At 50.3% G+C, this 21,304-nt stretch overlaps 3 protein-coding genes across 5 annotated transcripts in view; 2 read left to right on the top strand and 1 right to left on the bottom strand.

Moving 5' to 3' along the window:
- The first annotated feature begins 1 nt into the window (after position 1).
- COA4 (cytochrome c oxidase assembly factor 4 homolog) lies at positions 2-1,170 on the top strand. Its single transcript, XM_075742619.1, has 2 exons — positions 2-81; positions 725-1,170. Exon 2 carries the CDS (start codon positions 732-734, stop codon positions 996-998), a length of 267 nt encoding a protein of 88 aa, XP_075598734.1. The 5' UTR covers positions 2-81; positions 725-731; the 3' UTR covers positions 999-1,170.
- Positions 1,171-2,632: 1,462 nt separating this feature from the next.
- MRPL48 (mitochondrial ribosomal protein L48) lies at positions 2,633-11,638 on the bottom strand. The gene is made up of 8 exons (XM_075742618.1): positions 11,492-11,638; positions 10,564-10,616; positions 10,221-10,258; positions 9,121-9,206; positions 8,210-8,382; positions 5,914-6,016; positions 4,992-5,081; positions 2,633-2,874 (listed from the first exon to the last, which is right to left on the bottom strand). Exons 1-8 carry the CDS (start codon positions 11,510-11,512, stop codon positions 2,800-2,802), a joined length of 639 nt encoding a protein of 212 aa, XP_075598733.1. The 5' UTR covers positions 11,513-11,638; the 3' UTR covers positions 2,633-2,799.
- A 5,177-nt stretch (positions 11,639-16,815) lies between these two features.
- Positions 16,816-21,304, top strand: part of RAB6A (RAB6A, member RAS oncogene family) — a 62,376-nt gene continuing 57,887 nt past the window's right edge. Inside the window, exon 1 of one of the 3 annotated variants that reach the window (XM_075742634.1) lies at positions 16,816-17,186. In XM_075742634.1, the coding sequence (XP_075598749.1) occupies positions 17,117-17,186 (70 nt within the window). In that variant the 5' untranslated portion in view covers positions 16,816-17,116. The remainder of the gene's footprint in view (positions 17,187-21,304) is intronic. The other 2 variants (XM_075742633.1, XM_075742635.1) reach the window with 2 other exon arrangements.

Genomic DNA, 21,304 nt, shown 5'->3' with positions numbered 1-21,304 from the left:
ACGCTTCCGCGGTCACGCCCCGCCCCGGCAGTGCCTTCCCCATCGTCAGCCTTAAAGGGGCCGCGCTGCGCTGCTGGGCAGGTATTGGGGGGGGTGCTGGGTACGGCATTGGGAGGGCATGGAGGGTGCTGGGCACCCATGGGTGGGGGTAAGGTGCATGGGGGAGGTGCTGAGCACCCACAGAGGGGATAGGGCACCCATGGGGGGTGGGGAGGGTGCTGGGCACCCATGGGTGGGGGGTAAGGTGCATGGGGGAGGTGCTGAGCACCCATAGAGGGGATAGGGCACCCATGGGGGGTGGGGAGGATGGATAGCTATGGGCTGGGGAGGGTGCTGGGCACCCATGGGTGGGGGTAGGGTGGATGGGCACCCATGGGGGGTGGACAGCTATGGGCTGGGGAGGGTGCTGGGCACCCATGGGTGGGGGGTAAGGTGCATGGGGGAGGTGCTGGGCACCCTTGGAGGGGGCAGGGAAGATGAATAGCTATGGGTTGGGGAGGGTGCTGGGCACCCATGGGTGGGGGTAAGGTGCACAGGGTATGCTGGGCACCCACAGAGGTGTGGGGGGTGCTGAGCTCCTCCTGGGGGTGCATGGAGCGTACGGGGACACCCATGGGGGCATGGAGGGTGCTGAGCACCCTAAGGTGCCTCCCAAAAAGGGGGCGGTGACCCACGCAGGCCTCGAGGGGAAGGCAGCACCCCAATGCCTGCCACCCCACCCCAGCTCAGCGATGGCGAGGCCCGGACACGCCAGGAGCCCCCCGTCGTTGGAGGCAGATGAGGATGAGGAGGACCCGGTGGACGCCATGATCTCACGGACGGGCTGCGTGGCGCAGCACCAGGAGCTGCAGGAGTGCATGGCGGCGCGGCAGGACTGGCGGCACTGCCAGCCCCAGGTCCGGGCTTTCGGCGAGTGCATGGCCCGTCGGCAGCGTGCCGAGGAACCGCGCCGGGCATCCGGCTCGCGCCAAGCCCGACCCTCACCTGCCGGGGACTGAAATCACCGGGGACCTCGGTGCCGGTGGCCAGCCCGCCCTCAGCACCCCAGGAACAGGGCAGCTGCACCATTTTACCCTATTTTTGTGTTATCGTTCATTCACGCGAGTGGATGGGCCGGTAAATCCACGCTACATCGTTGGGAAATTAAAATCCGGTGGATTTGTCATCCTGGCCAAAGCGCTCGGTCTCAGTCTGTGCCGCTGGGGATAATCGGAAGCTTGGAGGGGGTGGTTGTGGGGTGAGATGGGGATTTTCAGCCCAAAATGTCCCAAACCGGGAGCATTCATGGCACTCAGGCTGGGCCTTGGCTCTGCAACAGCCCTGCCGTGGATTTCCACTCCGTGTCCACTCCCACCGCTTTTCCCAGCAGCGATAACCTCTTGTTCCACGGACAGGATTTTAGGGGGGGATTTATCTCCTGGGAAGACCCAGGAGCATCAAGGATGGAGGAAAACAGGGGCTCGTAGGGAGCAGGATGCTCCTCTGAACGTCACCTCCTAGCAAATAAGCTATGAAAAACAAAATAAAATTCCTTTTAATGGGCTGGAAAGGGAAGGGCGCCCATAGATTTTGCCAGGGTGGAACTTTCCAGGCTGTCTCCCAGGGAGGTGGGGGCAGGTGGGCTGCCAAAGGGCTGTTTTGGTGCTTCCAGCCAAAAATCACAACCGGCGTGGGACCGGCAACCCCTGAGGAGCCCCACTTTGGGGACAAGTGCTAATGAGTTGTTTTCCCACTTTTGAAGAGCTGGTGTTTAGAAAGGGGGGGGAAAAAAAAAAAACCCAAAACAACCAGTTTTTGGGCAGGAACAGAACCTCCTTTTAGCATCCATGAAACCAGGGCTCAAATTTGGTTATAACACACTTCCTTAAAGGACGGCGTGATCAGATGGCATCGCAGCTCCTCCCTAAATAAAAACCAGATCGCAAAATTTGAAATAACGAGGATTAGAGCGAAAACGCAGGCACCGCGGCCCGTTCGACCCAGCACCCGTACGTGCACCCCAAAGCCGCAGCTCCCACGGGCTCTGGGTTTTGCAGGATGACGATAAGGGGCTGAGCAGCCCGGCCAAATTTGGTCCCGCATCACTTGAGAAAAGCGGCGGTCCTAGGAAAAGCATCTGGCACCATCCTGGGAAATTCCCCAAACCGCTTTGCACTTCGGAGATGCGTCCTTTCGAGGCACAAGGAATTTCTCCCTTTCCAAACAGCCGTTGTAAAAAGTAAATCGGCTTTAAAGGTGCATCCAGGGGAAAATTTATCCTTTGTGGCTTGAAAGGCAAATCTGAAATTAAGGAGAAATTTTGCATGTGCTGCCTGACAGCTCCAAGCTCCCTGCCTCTGAGGTTCCGTTCGCATTGGTGAAGCTCCGATTTAAGCAGCTCTACGAGAATAACACGTTGCTCCAGCCTTCAGCTGAAGAAAGGAGCCGGACGGTCACTTCCACATCAGTAGTATCTCGGAGAGTTGCACTACAGCATTATTAACTTGCAGAGATTTCTGCAGCCTGATATTCTCAAGTACCAAAAGCAAAACAGGCAAAACAGGCAAAAAAAAGGGGGGGGGGGGGGGGGAGAACTGAGAAAAGTAAAACCCACATGTCATTTTGGACCGTTTTGGACTGTATGAATCAGGTATAAATGTATTTGTTTTTATTAAGCTGCTCAACAACAGTGGAAATTTCTTCCAATTCATCAAATTACCAGTACAGTGCTCGTGAAGTCACATTCTGGAGGCACGAGCAGCCAAGGAGAAGCCTCGGTTTCCCAGGGGCGGCTCTGAAACGGATGGAGCTTTCTGCCTCTCAGTTCATCTGCGCTAGCAGCTCTTCAAGTTCTGGTCGAGACTTTAATCGGCTCTTGAAGTCAGCTTCTGTGTGCTGTGGAGGGAGGAAAAACCCAAGTAAATCAGAATCACCTCTTGAGTACTCAAAGAGAATCAGTTCAGAGTGGAAAAACAAAAGACTTAAATGTCCACCGAACGCAGGGAGTGGGAAGCGTCAGTGGAAAGTCACTGCAGGCTAGGATCTGGTGGTGTGCCCCAAGGGTCAGTGCTGGGTCCCGTCTTGCTCAACATATTCATCCATGACCTGGACAGGGGACAGAGTGTACCCTCAGGAGGTTGCTGACCATACAGAACTGGGAGGACTGGCCGACACAGCAGGAGGCTGCGCTGCCATTCAGCGAGATCTGGACAGGCCGGAGAGTTGGGCGGAGAGGAACCCAATGAAATTCAACAAGGGCAAGGGGAGGGTCCTGCACCCAGGGAGGAATAACCCCAGCACCAGGACAGGTTGGGGGTGACCTGCTGGGAAGCAGCGCTGCAGAGAAGGACCTGGGAGTCCTGGTGGACAACAAGCTCTCCCATGACCATCTAAAGGGCGAGTGCCAAGAGGAAGGGGCCAGACTCTTCTCAGTGGTGCCCAGCGACAGGACAAGGGGCAACGGGCACAAACTGGAACACAGGAAGTTCCACCTGAGCATGAGGAAAAACTTCTTCCCTCTGCGGGTGACCGAGCCCTGGGACAGGCTGCCCAGAGAGGTTGTGGAGTCTCCTTCTCTGGAGAGATTCCAAACCCGCCTGGACGCCATCCTGTGCGACCTGCTCTGGGTGATCCTGCTTTGGCAGGGGGTTGGACTAGATCATCTCCAGAGGTCTCTTCCAACCCCAAGCAGTTTGTGAATCTCATGGGCAGCTCAACCCTGGAAGCTGGTGGCAGAGCTCTAAACCTCCTCTCTTCCATCCAGCCTCCAACAGGAACACCTGCTGGGGGTAAAGCACAGAGGACAGAAAGCTTCTGGCAGTGAGTGTGGCAGCTGTGGACACGTTTGGTCACTACACAGGCTCTAAAATTCAGCCTTGTAGGCTCCTCCTTACCTGGCTAACTGGTTTTGGAAGAGTGAGCAGTGGCATCACGCTCCGTGAGTCAACTGGACGCCTCCAACTCTGCCATGGCCTGTCACCATGGCATCTACTTTCTTGGGGACACCTGCCACTTTCTCCAGAACTTTGCAAGAACATCCCAAAGCTTTAATCTCTCTTCCGCACTGCCATTCTTACAAAGCCAGCTTGGGTCTCTCCCCTGGGCTTCCTGCACCAGACCGTGATGACTTTGGAAATGACACAATGTCACAGTTCTCCCTCCAGAGACAAAACTGTCAGTCGAAATTAAAAAAAGACGTGGCAGCCCCAAGCAGAGAGGGGACTGTGACCAAAGCAGAGAAGATTACTGGACTCAGGAGACCTTCTCCCATATTCCTTCTGGTTTTGCAAGCTGGAGATAACTAAACATTCTTCAAAGGCCACTTAAGAAGCCAACTGTGTTTTCCTGTTTGAATTTAGCATGCTGCCTTCCCTTTCCAGCCACAGAAGTCTTTTAGTCCCTGAATAAAAAGGGCTTCCTGGGACTGTCTTGTCTGAATGTAACATGACAGAAGTTTAAATATCTCCTTATGCCAGGTCCACCAGCAAGTGGAGTTCTGTCCTGAAGTCCTCAGTACTAAGAAAACTTGTTGGGCCTTTCTGCAGAAAACAAGCTGAACCCTTCCCAGAGCAAATTCTATCAAAACAGGGCACAGCATTTGGGTTTCCAGTCTCAGCTTTGCTACCGAGCGCTCCATGAAGTTCCTGGTGATTCCCAAATAAGAGGCGGTGACGCACTGCTGAAGGAAAGCGTTCCCTTCCAAGCTGCGGGGAATCTGCAGCAGCAAAGCATCTTGCGACCTGCCATCTCCTACAGATCTACGGGACTGGCTGGGAAGGTGCCTTCTGTGGCACTAACTATAGGAGGCTAAATGGAAAATGAAACGCTCATCAAGAACCAGAGACGATGTTTTCTGATAGGCCAAGCGAGGGGCTGGTTCTGGGAGATCCTGGGTACCCGTAAGTCTAGAGTAGACAGTTGTCTCAGGAGCAGGTCTGTATTTTCAAAGCAAATTCATGTCACGCATCATACCTGCTTCCTAAATGCAAAGGTGTTGGTAAAACGAAACATACCTCTTTCACTAACAGATGGACCCCTTCAGGCTGATTACTCTGAATAATTTCCAAGAGTATCGGAGCAAACGTTGAACTCAAACCGCTGATCTGAAAGAAGAAATAAAGTGCTGCAGGAGCAGAACACCACATACAAAATGGCCTCATTATACTAATGGCACAGAAAGAGAGTCCATTTCAGTATAAGCCTGTGGCAGTCAACCACTTCATCAGAGGAGCACGCTCTGCTTCGTGCGCACACCTCTCACATACGGCACAGCCCAAAGCTCTCATTTCGGCTTTCCCCTATGAACGTCGTGCTTCCCACCCCTGCCTACGTGGTCTCCTGCATGTAAAGAGACTTAACCATGCACGAAGATCTTCATTTAGATGAGACTCTTAACACAAAGGCTGTCATGGCAAACCTGCAAGCCCCAGCGTTAACCACACATCAGCTCTCTCCAGTGGAAAAAACCCTCTACCTCTAGGTTTAAAGTGTAATTCAGCAGAGGTTTAGCATATAGCAAGGGAACACGCTATAAACTAAGAACAAGTCGCTTAGCAGAAAGACCTGTTTACCTCAATCAGTTGTACATTTTTGAAGCTGACCCTGATACTAAAGAGTATTTTTAAATTTCATCGAGTTTGTCCACTCATTCATCCTTAAACATGACTTTTCTATCCCTTGTATCAAGTATTCTGCATAAAATAGATAATACTTCTGGATGAAATATAGAATCCCAGAACTCCTCTTCTGCTTCTACTTTGCGAGCAACCTTTAGCAAGAAATCTAATTCAACTTCTTTGCTCTTCAATTTATGCATAAATTGATGCCTTTTATTTATTCAAGGGAATTAACTCTGATTGTTAAGGGGTTTTGAGAGCCTGAGATAGGAGGTGCCGCACAAGAGCCGCAAGACTATCAGCAAACGCCAGCTCGTACCTGGACAACTCTCTGATGGGTAGTAAGGACCGCATCCAACTGCATTTTGGAACCTCGCTCTTCCAAGAACAGCACTTCGTTGGTTTTGGTGGGCATCGCGTAGCTGCAGGAACCACAGGTCAGTGCTTAGGACAGGGAGGATAGATTTGCGCTACTTTACAGGAACGAATCAACCTCCAGCAGCAGAGAATGTGGAAGGAGATTAACTTTTCATGAGAAATTAATTATGCAAACAATGTATCTTGCAAATCGAGCACTGGCAGAAGCCGGGTGTTTTACTGGAAAGAGATAAGGGAGAAGCTTGCAGCACTACTGCCAGCAAAAAACCTGTTTCAGCTACAAATATCAGCCTGAGAGGAGAACTTTTAACTTCTTTATAGTTGTAGGGAGGCTTTAAAGCAACAGTTCTGACTTATTTTGTAATAGTCTTATCTATTCTCATTGGGAAGACAGCTAAAAACCACTGCTGCAACAACTCAAAAGACATTATTTTCACCTCTGTGAATTGAACAGGAGTATGATCAGACCCTGGATCAGATCCTGCTCTCTGGTTAGCGTTACTCTGAGGACCTCAGCCTCCCCATCTCCATTTGCACAGCATCAATAACAACAAACTACATCCTACTGCCCACGGTTTACCCTACAAATTTGGCTTTTAAAGGGCAAATAATTTTCTTCCAACCTCAGAGGGCACAAGTATGATACGAGGTAGTAACACTTCGCACCAAAAGCGCTATCAACACTCTCAGGCCATGGAATTTCTCTGTGAATGCATTCCAGCACGTTGCTGCTGACACCAGTATAATTTCTGAGTGTCGGCGGGTATCCTTCTTGAAACAAGCACCTATCAGTCACCGATGCGTCAGTTTTTAGTGTTGTTTGGTGTGAAAGACATCACAAAGAGACTACAAGAGACTGATCTACGGGCACAGGATTTCAGATCCACAGCTGACAGTTCAGCAAAGTGGATGAACATAAAGAAAACTATTTTTGAGAGGTTTCACTGGCATGAGCAGGAATCAGTGTTTATACTCAGAGGTACAGTTAAAGATACACATTTCGGATAACCACCACTACGTGTTTTTACTCCCTTACAGCAACGCAGTGCTTCTCGCTGCTGTAGGGGGCGAGGAGCTGTATCACAGTCCTCAGACTCATTAAAACCAGCAAAGCTGCTACCAGGGGTACACCTGCATCAGAGATTTAGCGTGCAACTGCAGCATCCTCTACTACTAAACTAAAGTAGCAGGTAGCTCTCCTACAATCTTCAGGGCTTTCCCAAGCCCATTCTAGTTTGTATAATCAGTATCACTTGCTTACTGCAAAATATCTGTGCAGAGCCTGGATGAAACAGCAGAAAAAAGAAAAACCAGCAGAAAAAGTCAGCAATACTTAAGCTTGCATTCCCAGGCTCAGCACCCACAGGCTTAAGCCTTTTTCTCAAAGGAATGAAAAGTTACAGCTATTTTTTTTCCCTCGAGATCTGTTCAGTCAGTGCCTGAACAACTTCCATTTCAGCATTCCTTATATGAATAAAGCATTCAAAACCATACAGCCACACAAAAAGAGAACACCGGGCAGATGACAGAAGATTTGGATTTACACGTGGGAATTTACATGCCAGCACGTCGAGGGAGGTTCTCCTCCCCCTCTGCTCTGCTCTGGTGAGGCCACAGCTGGAGTTCTGTGTCCAGGTCTGGGCTCCCCAGTTCCAGACAGACAGGGAACTACTGGGGAGAGTCCAGGGGAGGGCTGCGAGGATGAGGAGGGGCCTGGAGCATCTCTGGTGTGAGGAAAGGCTGAGAGAGCTGGGGCTGGTTAGCCTGGGGAAGAGAAGCCTGAGAGGGGATCTGATCAACACTTATCACTATCTAAAGGGTGGGTGTCAAGAGGAAGGGGCCAGACTCTTCTCAGTGGTGCCCAGCGACAGGACAAGGGGCAACGGGCACAAACTGGACCACAGGAAGTTCCACCCGAGCATGAGGAAAAACTTCTTCCCTCTGCGGGTGACCGAGCCCTGGGACAGGCTGCCCAGAGAGGTTGTGGAGTCTCCTTCTCTGGAGAGATTCCAAACCCGCCTGGACGCCATCCTGTGCAACCTGCTCTGGGTGATCCTGCTTTGGCAGGGGGTTGGACTAGATGATCTCCAGAGGTCCCTGCCAACCCCAACCAGTCTGTGAATCTCTCAAGAGAGATTTGTGCTCTTGCCCACAAGGTATCATCACCTCTAAGACTCGCATGGCCTAACGCAACGCGATTGCAAGGAATGACAAACACAGAGCCGTGCTCCTCCTACCTTTCATTCACTTTGATGGAGAGACGGTTGCAGAGTTTATGCACATACTGAGCAAAATGCTCCACGAGACACACATCATAGGAAGTCATCTGGATGTTGATATCTCCGTACTCATACTCGGTCCCAACATTTATCTCTTTCATCTGCACTTTATCCTTTCTCTTCTTTGGAGGCTGTATTTAAAAAAAAAATAAAGTAAAACCAGAAAGCATATCTGTTTTGAACAAAGCTGGAAACAGAAAACATTAACTCTTGCCCACACAGGAGACCACGCTAGGATACTCTCCTGACAAAGGCTTGCTGAACTATGTCAAACATATCACAGCCCATCTGTGCTCACTTTCCCCGACTACAAAACCGGGATGACATTATCTTAACAGATGTTCTCAAGTTGAGCAGTTCAATTCTTGGATGGCAGCACCACAGAAATCACACAGAAAATACGTGCATACCATGATTAATTTCTTCCAGAAGAAATCAAGGAGCAGGAAACAAACTGCTTTTTTATTTCAGTTCCTGCCTTCGAGGCAGCTGTCTAGATGAGTTATTGTTTCTTCCTTCCACAAAAATTGTCATCTTTTCAAATATCAGGGAATGTAAAAAGTTTAAATGCAAATGAGACCTGATCACAATATTCTGCAATAATTTGAAGCTGGGGTGTTAAATTCAGCATCAGGAAGAGATTCCTCCCTCCCAAAACTACTCATTAATTTAAACAAGGTACTGGACAAAATAAAGTATTTATGTAGCGTTGAGAGTGGGTACTTCATGTCACCTAACACCCTCTACCAAGAAAAGCAGCAGTAAACCATCACATTATTCCATGGAATTAATAACACCATCATTTAAATTGGACTGTAAAAAGATGGGTCAGCTGAAAGCAAGCACAGTAGGGGAGTTCTTATGCCTACCTCCTTTGGGAGCAGGTATTTAAACCTCCCAATACCATGCGTAGGACGGGATCTGTAGTGTCTGTGGCAACTCACGAATACATCACCTTAAAATCAAAGCAGAGGAAACATGTTTCCAGCTGAACAGCAGACAGCCCTTCTTTTAACAAACATACACGGGTGCTTTGAGAGCCCAAAATCCAGACTGGGGGCAAGAATTTTGCCTCCTGTCAAAGAACCGAGGACAAGGTGGGCTAAAGCTTTGGCCAATCTCTGCCCCACACAGGCAGCCGGTGCATCACAGCAAGCCTGTTACAATTCACAGTTGGTTACGGTGAGCAACAAATAAGGAAGGGAGAGATTAAAGGTGACTCATTTCCCAGGTGAATTCTCAGGCAAACAAACAAAACAAACAAAAAAAAAAGACAGATTTGTCAGCACCAGTGGAGGGTGAGGATACTGATGAAATGTTACATCTGTCTCCTCTTATGTGACAGCAGTGATGCTACTACGATGGATCTGAGCCCCACTTAATTTTAAATCCAGCCCTCTTCAAATATTCATGTGCCAGGAAGCCAAATCAAAATGCCATCGACTTTTATTTATACTTCCTTCTCTAGGGTAAAATGAAACCCTCAATAACCCTCATTTTAATCAACGAAGCTCAGAACAGCAAAGAGAATTTGAACACCGAGGATATAAGCCACTCTGTTACACTTTGCCTCCACATCAAAATCAAATTCTATTTTAAATTGTGACAGCGGACTCCACCAGCTCGATAAATGTTACAGCGGGACCTCACAGGGGTGCAAGTCAGCTCCCAGACATTAATATAGCAAATGGCATCTGGCTGGTGTCACTCTGCAGCGTAACACCATGACTAGGAGTACCTGCTCAGCCAAGAACAGGGAAAGAGAAGAGTTAAAAAAAAGGTATGGAATTGCTTTGGGTTGGAAGGGACCTTAAAGATTATCTAGTTCCAAAAAGAACACCTGCTCACATTATTTAACCAGCCCCAAATTGGTTAAAAAAATTAAAAAGGAGACACAAACACTGAAACGTGTAATATTTTGGGGGGTAAGTGAAGTTTTGCCTTGCATTGGATTCATACAAGGCCTTACCTGCAGCACACAGACAGCTTTCTCTGGGTGTAGCTGCTCTGTAGGAAACAAGATAATCGTTAAAAGCTCTGATTTCACCTACCTGTGGAAACACAACAATCTCCTTGAACAAAGGCTCACACCCCAAGTCCCTCAGACACAGCTAGATCTCATTAGCAAAGAGACTTTCTCATCTTCCCATCCTACAGCTCCCAGACATCAGCTGAAAGCCTTCCCTCCACAATTAAAAAGACTTTCTTCAACACAAAGGACTTTTTCTGTCTTGTGTGTTTTTTGACACTGTCCATAGAAGTGACCGAGTGTTTTTAATGCCTTATACTGTGTTTGATTTCAGACCACTCACCTGCTGAGAGCAAACACCTGCTTTAGCAACGCTCCCTTCTTCGAGCACAGCACCTGCAATGAGCCACCGCAGTCAAAACGCAAACAGCATGGCAGATACTCAGGGAGTTTTCACTGACACTTCCCAGAACAGACCCATCGAAACAACACCCGAGACCCTCTGAACGTACCAATAACCCTCCCAATCTCTCCGCCGCCTCCAGTCACTATCGCTCCCCAGAATACCACCGTAACACAGAGGAAAGGCATGAAGGAGGAGGAAGATGATGACTGCGGTAACCTTCTCATGCACCCCCTCGCTTTGCTACAAGTTGGGGTGGGAGGCCCTCCTCCCCTCGGTTACAGATCATGTTCATCCCTTGCACCGTCCCACCGCCTCCAGGTTACGACAACCGCCTGAACAACCCTCGTTCTTGTTCTAGCTCCAGAGGGACAGAGGGAAACGCAGCTCATCCATCACCAAGACAACGCGAAGCAAAGAGCTTTGCTGTCGCCACAACCCCACCAGGCAGGAGCTGCATCATGCCGGCCGGGGTGGGGGGGGATAATTACCAACGTCCCCAAAATCTGACCAGAGGGACAGGGAGGACCAAGGATCTGCGGGTGATCACTGGGGGGGATGTGGGGGGGTGTCTCTGGGGTGATCCCTAGGGGATGTCGGGGGGTCCCTGCCCCGGTGCAGGTACTCAGGGCCAGGCCTGTGTCCCCCCAAGAGACACAAATCCCCCCAAATCTAGTCCCGGGGCGGGCCTGTGTCCCCCCCCCCCCCCAGACTCCCCAGCGGCAGGGCTACGCCTGACCCTCCCGTCCCCAAGCCCAGAACCAGGCCTGTCCCTCCTCTCCCCGGGGCCGGGTCTGTTCTTCCCGTCCCTTCCCCGGTACCGGGACCGTCCCCGATGTCCCCAGCGCCGGTCGCGGCCCGCCGGTACCTTCGGCAGCGCCGCGCTCATCCCTGCGCCTCGAACGGAACCGCGTCCGTCGCTCAAAGCGTCCCCCCGCCGCGCCTCGGTGCTCCCCCGCCCGGGTCCCCGCGGGTCCCCGCGGCTCTCGTCCCGCGTTCCGCCCACCAAGGCCTCCCCGGAGGGAAAGCGATAATTTTTCGACACCCCCCCAACCCCGGTGCACGCAGGGCCCCGGTCTCCTGAAGCAGGGAGTGGGCAGGATCCGGTGGGGGGCGGTAATGGCGGACACCTTGTCCCCGCCGCCCCACACACACACCAGGGCCGCCCCACGGAACGGCGCGACGTGGCAAAAGCCACGCGGCGCACCCAACCCTGCTCCCAGCACCACGCACCCTGCTAGCCGCGGCCCGCCCTTCGCCCGCTGCTCATACACTGATTGGCTTTCTGCCGCGTCCATCAAGTCACGGCGCGGCGGCCATCTTGAGTGTGGCCTGGCTGGAATCGCACCCGCGTGGTGACGTGATCTATCAGGCCCCGGCCCAGCGTGGTGTGGCGACCATCTTGAGTGTGGCTTGCTCGGCCCCGCCATGTCAGCGGGCGCAGGAGCCCTGTGAGGGGATGGAGGGCGGCCGGGGACAGGCAGGGCGGGCGGCCTAGGGCCGGGGAGGCTTCAGGGCGCTGTGATCTGCCTTCATGAGTCCTCACTCAGCGCACGTTATCCCCGCTGGCTGTGCCATCGAGGCAGGGACCCAGCGGGGCCTCAGCAGGTCCCCACTCCAGCCTGGAGACAGGCCCCAGCGGGGGCATAGGGCCGGCCTGGGCACGCAGGGCTGAAGCAAGGCCAGAGGGTTTTGAGCTAAAGCTGCCTGGTTTGGCCCTGTCATCTGTCATGAGCACCACAAAGGGTTGTTTGAGGGTTTTTTTGCGGTTGCAGAGGCAGGGCTGGACCTTACCCTGTAGTCAACAGCTGTGTAATGGTCCAGGGTTGGCTGTGTCCGTGCTGGCAGGCCACCATGGGCCTTGAAAATGAAGAAGTGTGTCAGCATGAGGTGTTTGGGCCCTGTGGTAGGCACGATTTCGGCTTATGGGGGAAGCAAAACCAAACTGGTTTCAGCAGCAGGCTGCTCCCTTTGAAGACAGAGTGAATCCTGCCTTACTGCCAGCTCTTTCATCCCAGCCGCTGTCTGGATGCAATTCCCTAAAACATTTTAAGCCGGAAGACTGTAGGAAGGATGGACTGTCAGGGACCTCCCTGATTTGCAGCATGTGTTTTCCAGTGGGAGTGGAGGTGGGCAAGGGGGTCTGTCTGCAGAGCAGGGTGGGAAGAGGTGGGTGCTGCGTGGCCCTGTGCCCCCCGAGCCTGGCTCAGGAAAACCCATCCCTTTGCAAGCTGCCCCTCTCCTGTCTCTTCCACCTTCCTCTTCTTTACCAGGCTATCTCCAACACAAACCTTCATTTCACCTAGGCTCTTCCCCACTCCCTTCTCTCCTACCTGGCCCCAATTTCCCCCTTTTTGTGTGGCACATACTCCCACTTGCTTCCCTGAGCCCCCATTTTAGAGCTCTTCATTCTACGCAGCAGCTGCCTGGCAGCTTGATTTCGGGTGAGGATTTCTAGCTTCGCTGACTGATCGCTGCTCCAATTGCTTTTGGCTGGAGCTGTCAGGGCTCATGATGGACTGACTTTCTCTCTCTCCAGTTCATCTGCGTTCATTGATGTGGCAAGTCTCCTTCACTACAGACCAGGCTTGTACATTTGATTCCTGTTCCGTGATCTACCCTGCCAGGCCCTGTCCTGCATTTCCAAGTGCCCGGAGCTCCTGACGCACAGCTGACACCCCAGATGTTCATCCCCATTGTGATCTGGTGCATGGAGAGGAGAGAAGGAATGTGAGAGGACAAGGTTTGCCCAAAAGCAGAGGCTGGACAGGCTCTTTGCTGTGCACAGGGCTGTGCCGTCTCCTGCTCAGCATCTGGAGGAAGCGGAGGGGATCTGCGCCACCTTTGTTCTCTCCTCCACGCATTGCAAGGACACGAGCTCTCAGCTCTGAGCTGTGTTTTTGTGGCATTCCCCAGACATGACAAAACTGCTCATGTGGAACGGATGTTGTACTGCCCTTTGATCTCGCCTCAGGAGCCCGAGGCAGGGCCACCCTGGCAATGACGCTTGTTTGATAACTCCAGGGCTCTTCGAGCAAGGAGCACTGTGGGAGTCTGAGCTGGGTTAAGACCAGCACTCCCGTTGCAGGAAAGCTGGGCTTCTCCTGTGAACTTTGAAGCCCTGGAGGAAATGTGGTGCTTGAGCAGGGGTCACTGTGACTGGAGGGGGGCTGGTTGGTCCTGCATTTGTGGGGGAGAGGCTGTGACCCGCACCACAATTAATAGCAGGTCGTACTCGTGATGACTCCTTGTTCCATGACCTCAAACACTGTGTGCTTATGGAGGGGGATTACACCCCCTAATTCCCTCTGCCCCTCATGGGGACTCATCTTTTGACCACCCACAAAATGTGGCTGAGGAGGGAGCATTGGCTCCAGACTGAATTTGGAGTACAGCAGTCACCGCTAAACATATCGCAGGAATCCCCCTCCCAATGACCATCATTGTCCTACATGTCTCCGTGAAAAACGAGTCCATCTCTTCATTGTGGAGTTTGTCCAACATCTGTCATAGACGGATACATTTTAAGGCCAAAAGGGAATGTTAAATCATGTAATTTGGTCTCCGGCACGTTGCAGCCTATAGATTTCGGCTGACTTACAGCTGTATGGAAGCAATCACTCCTGTTTCGATGAAAGCATCTTTTTCATAAAGGCTCCTGCTCTTGATTTTCCCTGGATACAAAGATAGCGCTGCTCTTGGCAGCTCGTTCTGGCGGCTGAGCACCCTCTCTGTTAAAAACGTGGACCTTCTTTCCAATCTGAATGTGCCTCGGCTTCAGCTCCCAGCCGCCGGTCCTCGCTATGCTTTTCTTTGATTAATGAATCGTTTCACAGCCAGGTAACCGAATCCCTGTTTGTGGGAGCACAGCCTGCCTTTTTGTGACATTTAGAAAAAGAAGCAAAGGTGTTGCTTTGTTGCTTCCCCCTAAACAACCCCTTTTCTGTACTGTGCTAAAAAAAGAAACCAACAGGGAGCTCTTCTTCCTCTCAAGGTTCGCCTGGCTGCTGAGGGCCAGGCCTTGATGGAGTGATTATTTCAGCCATCCTCTTCTGCTTCGCTAGAGATTCTCTCCCCGTCGCGTAGCTGGATGTGCGCTGTTAATGACCCAGCGTGGTGCACAGCACAAGTGCTGGCAGAGGTGATGCTCGAGCGGTTTGTGACCTACGCAGAAGGCTGTTGCAGGCACTCTGCCCCTTCTCAATCCACTCTATTGTGCTGTCTGGAGGAGCAAAACTGTCCTGGGAGTGTTGAGATCCAGCACCTGAAAGTCTCCATTTCTTTTTGGGCTTCTCCAATTATAAAACCAATCAAAAAAAAAAGCGTTTAAATGTAAGCTAGAAGAAAACCTCTGATGTACATGTTTCCTCCTCTACCTTCTGCAGTGCTTCTTAAGACCTCAGCTAAGGCCCAGAGGAGTCGATGGGATGATCTCCCCTGGCTTCAGCCAGCAAAGGCAGGTCCCTCAAATGCTTTATCTTGAAAACCTCATCCATATCCCCTGCCAGCCCCTCGGGCTGAATCCTCTTTGGCAGGCAATGCAAAAGTGTTTCCTTTGCCCAGCGTGAAGAGATGCTGAGCCTGAGCGGAGCTTTTGTGATAAAAATAATTGTTTCTAACAGTCAAGACTTCTCCCTGGTAGAGAGCCCTTGTTTTCCCTGGGATCAGCAGGAAAGATCCTTGAATCCATACTGACATGTAAACAAGGACAATATACATATTTAAAATGCCGTTGGGATTATTTAAGTCAGGTCTCTGCCAGTCTGGATTCCCTTTCCCTGTGGTGTAGGAGAGCAGCCACACGGCCAGTGCCGCAGCAAGGGAGAAGCGCTCCCAAATGCCGGCTGCAAAGCTGAATGCGAGCTTCTGCTCATATCTTTATTAAAAGTTATTTAAATTTAATCACCTTATTAAAGACACATTTTCTCTTTCAGTTCACTGGCAGTTCAAGGCCTGGGGAAAAAAATAACAAAACCAAAACAAACCCTTGGAGAAGCAGTTAATCGTGTTGAGGGAGTACAAATGAAATGATCAAAAATAGAAAGTGTAAACTGTTTGGTTTTCAAAATGCCATCTAATTCTGCACCTGGATTGTGAGCGCTGGCAGGGGTGAGGCTCGTGTCCAAGAACTAGATCCCCGGAACGGGAAGGTTCAATGAGCATTTCCATTCACCAGGCAGAGACAGAGCACAGAGACCGTGGCTGGAGACACCGAACAAAGGACATTCATGGCCGAGGGTGACCTACCTGCAAGCAAATCCTTGACGAGAGCCTGTGCCCCCTTCGGCTACATGGACCAGGTGGAAAATACCCCTTGGAACATTATTTGGACTTTGTTGAGTGGATCGCAAGAATTTGGCACCAACATCAACATGAGTACAACCATGGGGCAGGAGCTGCAGACGCCAGACGTCTCCATCATTGAGCACATTCTCATTTCAGGCAGCCAGGTTGAGATATTCCTGGGAACAGTAGGAGATGCCAACGCCAGCTGAAGCCCAGGGGTGTGAGTGCTTCTGAAAATCACATTTTGTGTTCAAATTCAAGCAAGGAAGTATTGATCGGTGTTGGGAGAGGAGGGACGAGAGACATCCAGAAGCCAAAGTTTAAAGAGGAGGGGCCAGGATGCAGCTGGGAGCCTCCTCATCCACTGAACCTTGAGGGCAAACTGTGCAAAACGGGGAGAAATGGGCAAAAAATAGCTAAAAGGAGAGCTGGCCTTCAGCTGGGGTTCTGATCTCTCCGCCAGGCAACAAGGGAACACTGAGGCCTTTCCAAATGACAGCCCCAGACAGCACAAAAGGGTGACAGTAGGAATCATCACCCTCTTTGGGAAACGTCTTCACACCATGAGGGTTCTGCCGGGGCCGTCATGGGGCAAGTGTCCCTAAGAGATGCTCCTCTGAAAGGAATATCCGTATCAGTTTAGGATTAAGCCTTTGGACTTAAGGACTTTGCTTATTCCTCACACCTTTGGGCTCCCTCCTTTGCAGCTCAGTGATTTCAGCGAGCAGGATTTCACCCCAGTGTCCAGGAAACCTACGCAGCAATCGTTAGGTTCCAGAGTGAACGCTCTCACAGCTCAGCAGCAGGCGGCGGCAAGCCCCGCCCTCTCCCATGTCGCCCCGCCCCTCCCGCTGTGATTGGCTCGCCGCGTGGGGGGGGTAGGCGGGGCGTGCGGGCACGCAGAATGACGTGCAGCGAGGGGCGGGGCGGTTGTGCGCGTGCGCAGGGCGGGCGGGGCGGAGCGGAGTGCGCGGCCGCGGTGTGAGGAGCCGGGAGCGCGGGGGAAGAAGCCCGGCCCTGAGGGGAGCGGCAGCGGTACCTCAATCCAGCCGCCTCGCCGGGGCTACGCGCCCGGCCTCACGCCCCTGTCCGCCACCCGCAGCCTTCGTCGAAAGAAGGGGCGGGAAAAGAAGTCGAGCGAGAGCGGTCGCGGGTCCCGCCGCGGGGAGCGGAGCGAGCGCGGGGCGGTGGCGGAGGCTCCTCCATCATGTCGGCGGGCGGGGACTTCGGCAACCCGCTGCGGAAATTCAAGCTGGTGTTCCTGGGCGAGCAGAGCGGTGAGTCACCGCCCGGCCCGGCTCGGTCCGGGTCTCCCTCACACAGCGGCGGCAGCGGGGCGGGCTCCTCCCTGCCCCCCCCCCCCCCCCCCCCCGCCGCGGCGGACCCACCCTTGTGGGGGCTGAGGGGATCCTCACCCTCCGTGGGGGGGCTCGGCTGTGCCGTAATCCCACGTTATGAGGGGAGAAGAAGGTCTCCCGCCCTCTCCCCGCTGCTTTCCGAGGGGTGGGGGGCTGCGAGCCCTGACGGGGGGCGTTTGCCTCCCCCGTGATCGCCGCTTCTTCGGTGACAGGGAGGGATCGAGCGTGGTTCAGCTTTGGTTTAAAAAATAATAGAAAAACTTCACCAAAACCCAACGGCCACATCTCCAGAAACAGTTGCTGATTCATTTGATCCCAGCTCCTCTGTGTTTTTTTTTCTTCTTTTTTTTTTTGGGGGGGGCAGGAGTCTTAAACCCTGGTATTTTCTATGTAAATATAGCATTTTTCAAAAATGGAGTTATATCTTGGCAAAGCAGATCCAACGCTCTAAATATTTAATTCAGTCAATGAGATTTTCTTCCCTGTCTTTGGAATTAAAAAAAAAACCCAAAACCAACAAACCCAAACGATGTCTCTTCCTTCCTCAGGAGGAGGCCTCTGTCTCCAATACTGCATTTCAAATCTGTCACTTTGGAGAGTTTTCTGAAAAAAACCCAAACAAACCCTTATTTGTCAGATGCTTTGTGTAATCCTGGACAGATATTGAGCGATCTTTGACATAATGAGTAGGTGCAAAATATTCTTTGTCTCAGGGTGGGGTGTTTGCTCCCTCTGCCACCTTTGGTCTCTATGTTGTAGGAGATGATGAAATACTATTTTTTTTTTTTTCCCCCAAATGACTTATATCTTGGTGTTTGCTTGCTCATATGTAGATGAGCTTGGTGATAAGGCTGCTATTAAAATTATTTATCTATAGGTTGGTGGTTTTCTTTAGTCTGTTCCTTTCATCTTTTTACAATTATTTTTATATTTTAATTTTTTTTTTTTGTGTTGGAACAGCTCCTCTTCACATTAGGGATTCAGGGAGCACAAGTTCAACTTGGATATTTTTTTTTGGTGGGTAAGTCACCTGATCTACTTGGTGAGGTGCTATTTGGCCAGCCATTTTATGAGGATTTTGGAAGAGGGTCATGTGTAGAAGATACTGTTGGGTTTGGGTTTGTTTTTTTTTTCCCCCTCAAGGTATTTGATAACGAGAATCTTAAGTATGCATTTGTAAAATACTTTACTTGTTTGACTGTATTTCTGAGCTTTGATTTCATTAAGCTTTTCCAATACCTCCATGGAAGGTTGTAGTACCTGGTGCAGATCTTAAATCTCAGTAGCTCTTAGTTTACACGTGGATTTCTTGTCTGTCTATTCTAGCAGACATAACATCAGCTACCTCCTTCCTTTAGTCTTTGTCATTTTTTTCCCCTCTCAGCTAATCATCTGTGTCTAGACTGGAAGGTTTTAAATAATTCCTGTTCATAGCATCAAATCTGGGGAGGAAAGAAGGGGTTTTATGGGTATAGCATAGCAAAATACTCCTAAGTAAATAGACATAGTGCTGCAACTGCTGTCTTGACTGTGGCTTATGGATATGTCAAGCTGATTTGAATCTAGCTGGTTAGGGCCCGGCTAGCAGCTGCGGTGTGGGTTTCAGACCTGCCTTTGTCTTGGATCCTGGGCGATGACTCCGTGACTGATCTGCGCTGAACTTGGTTCTAAACGTGGCAATGCCGATGGCAATGTAGCCCTCGGTGTGTGTCCACGCAGCCCACAGGTGCTGCAGCGTGGGCATGCTCCAACACAGCACTCGGATCATTCTCGTCTGTGATGGAAAAATGGCTTTTTCTGAATGCAGCTTTGAATCTCTATAGATGCTGCTGTCATGATGTCATTCTATGTCTTTTTTTTTTTTTTTTTTTTTACTGTCCAAAGGGTGTATAGCTCCCGCTACAAATGGCTCCTGGAAGAATAAATGCCCTAGTAATATTCTTCCGTATGATAGAATTACAGAAGCATCTCTGATGCTGCAAAGGGAATTACATGTAACTTACACGTAGCTCCCTTTGTCATTCTTTGTTTTGAAGGTTAAGGGAAATCTAGAAATAAAGTTTTTATAATAGCAGCTTTCATAAATGAGAAGATCTCTTTGTACAACTGTTGCGCTGGATTGCTGCATTCGCTTCCTGTTTAGCTAAAAGGTTGGCTGCCCTGTTGGAAGGCCATAATTAAAGATATCCTACTGCTGCTGGTGGGGAGGCTGAAGGCTTCTGTTTCATTTACATTCAGGGACTTCACAATGACAAATGAAATGTTATAAAGGGCTACGATGTTGATTAGCTGCCTCAGCAACCAAAGCTGGCTAGTATCAGACCTTCTCTGCTAACTGTATACAGTCTCTTCAATAAATGTGTATGTTACGGCAAAGAAATTCCTAACTGGAGTTCATTACTGTGGGGGCTTTACAGCCCTGCCATGCAGTTGTGTGAGCGAAGACAATATCTTTCCCATGTGAGATCTGGAAGTGTCTCTAGGTGTCTTATTCTTATTTGAAAGGGGGATTGCACAGTGGATGCAGTCTGTGATTTTTTTTTTTTTTTTTCCTGCTGGTATCCTCAGCCATATTGTGGGAGTTCAATGCCGTATACCTATGCGTTCATGTGGACTGCAGTGATTCTTCCTAGTTACACTCTTCACTAGCTGCAGAATTTCTTTCCTATTTAAGATGCTGATTTATTTTTTTTTTAAAGCCCCTTCTTTTCTTGCTGCCTCATCCCCAAAATCCTCTTGTCTCTGGTGTCTGTTCCTTATATTGTCTGCCTTTTCTGCCTTTATTGCACCAACTCCTCGAGTGCTCGGTGCCGTGAAGAGCAAGCTGACACACCGCTGCAGCTCTCCATCCGTGGGTCCTGCCCGTGCTGATCGGTTGGTGGTGTGTGTTGGCTTGATGACATCGGGTCACTCACGGCTCCTTTCAGGATTTACTGCAAGTCATTGCCTCTCAGTAGCTATATGGCTGGTGTGTCCCCCACGCCCCTCCCCAGCCGAGCCTGGATTCTTGCCGCATGTACTGTGGATTCATCACAAGCCTGCAATATAATCCCTGTCCAGCTAGAGGAAGCTTCTCTTTCTTTCTCTCTTTTTTTTTTTTAAACTTGTAGTACAAGGATATAGCATTGGTTGGCTAGCGAGAAGGCAACTTCACCAGTGCTTGCCTTAATTGTATTATTTTTCTCAATGATTGAAGATTATACAGAGTTTAGCAGTTTTAGATATGCTAATCTTTGCTGAAAAGGCAGAGAGAGCTCTGTGCTGAGGGATTAGATGGAGCTATTGTGGGGCAGGGGAGAAGTATGCTTCTTACTGCCTTTGATGTTGTTTTATCAGATGATTTTCATCAGTCCTAATGCCTCGAGTTTAAGAAATTCTGCTTTCTGGGTCACATCAGTTAAGTGTATATATCACCTGTGTTACAGGGTAACTTGCAGTAAATATGGTATATATTCAAATATTAATAACATCTTTAGTTTTATCTCACATATGAGAATGCTTCTTAATATATTGATTTTTTGATTGAGTGGGCAGAACTGAATGTTGGGGCACTGCAACAGAAATATTTTTTTGTCACGTGGGTTTATGCTGCAGCTTTTATTGGCGAGCAAGTCTGAAGGGCATTAATATGTACAGAAAGCAAAATAAGTCCCTGTTGTCTCTTTCTGCTGGCATTTCTGCATTGCATAAGATCTTAAAAATGTTAATTTGTTCTAAGTTTTTTTATCGGGAACAGAGATTTTAATACTGGAAAAAACTGATAAGTACAATGTATAACTTGAGAAATAGAACTGTTTGGAACCCACTAATGAACTATACTGTTGCATAACGATGTTGGTACAGGCGGTGCTGAACAGTGTGATGTGTCTTATTAGATAACTGGAGAACTGCAGGTGGTTCACGTGTAACATGAAGCTGGCGTAACACTGGTCACAGTCCAGCCCGTCTGTAGATACTGGCATCCCTGTGCAATTTAAAACTCCCTTCTTTTTAAGGAATTCTCTGCTTTATGAGCTCCAGAGAGCTATTAACTTGTC

Source organism: Balearica regulorum, chromosome 1, assembly GCF_011004875.1.
Source record: "Balearica regulorum gibbericeps isolate bBalReg1 chromosome 1, bBalReg1.pri, whole genome shotgun sequence".
Lineage (NCBI taxonomy): Eukaryota > Metazoa > Chordata > Aves > Gruiformes > Gruidae > Balearica > Balearica regulorum.
Note: the sequence above shows the minus strand (reverse complement) of the source record. Positions and strands in the feature narration are given on the sequence as shown.

Excerpts from the sequence above, each read along its gene's own strand:
- COA4 (XM_075742619.1), top strand. The coding sequence starts at position 732 with ATGGCGAGGCCCGGACACGCCAGGAGCCCCCCGTCGTTGGAGGCAGAT.
- MRPL48 (XM_075742618.1), bottom strand. The coding sequence starts at position 11,512 with ATGAGCGCGGCGCTGCCGAAG. Across the intron at positions 6,017-8,209 it reads TCCATCAAAGTGAATGAAAG|CTACGCGATGCCCACCAAAA; the intron begins GTAGGAGGAGCA and ends TGGTTCCTGCAG. Across the intron at positions 2,875-4,991 it reads TCCATCTGTTAGTGAAAGAG|CACACAGAAGCTGACTTCAA; the intron begins GTATGTTTCGTT and ends CTCCCTCCACAG.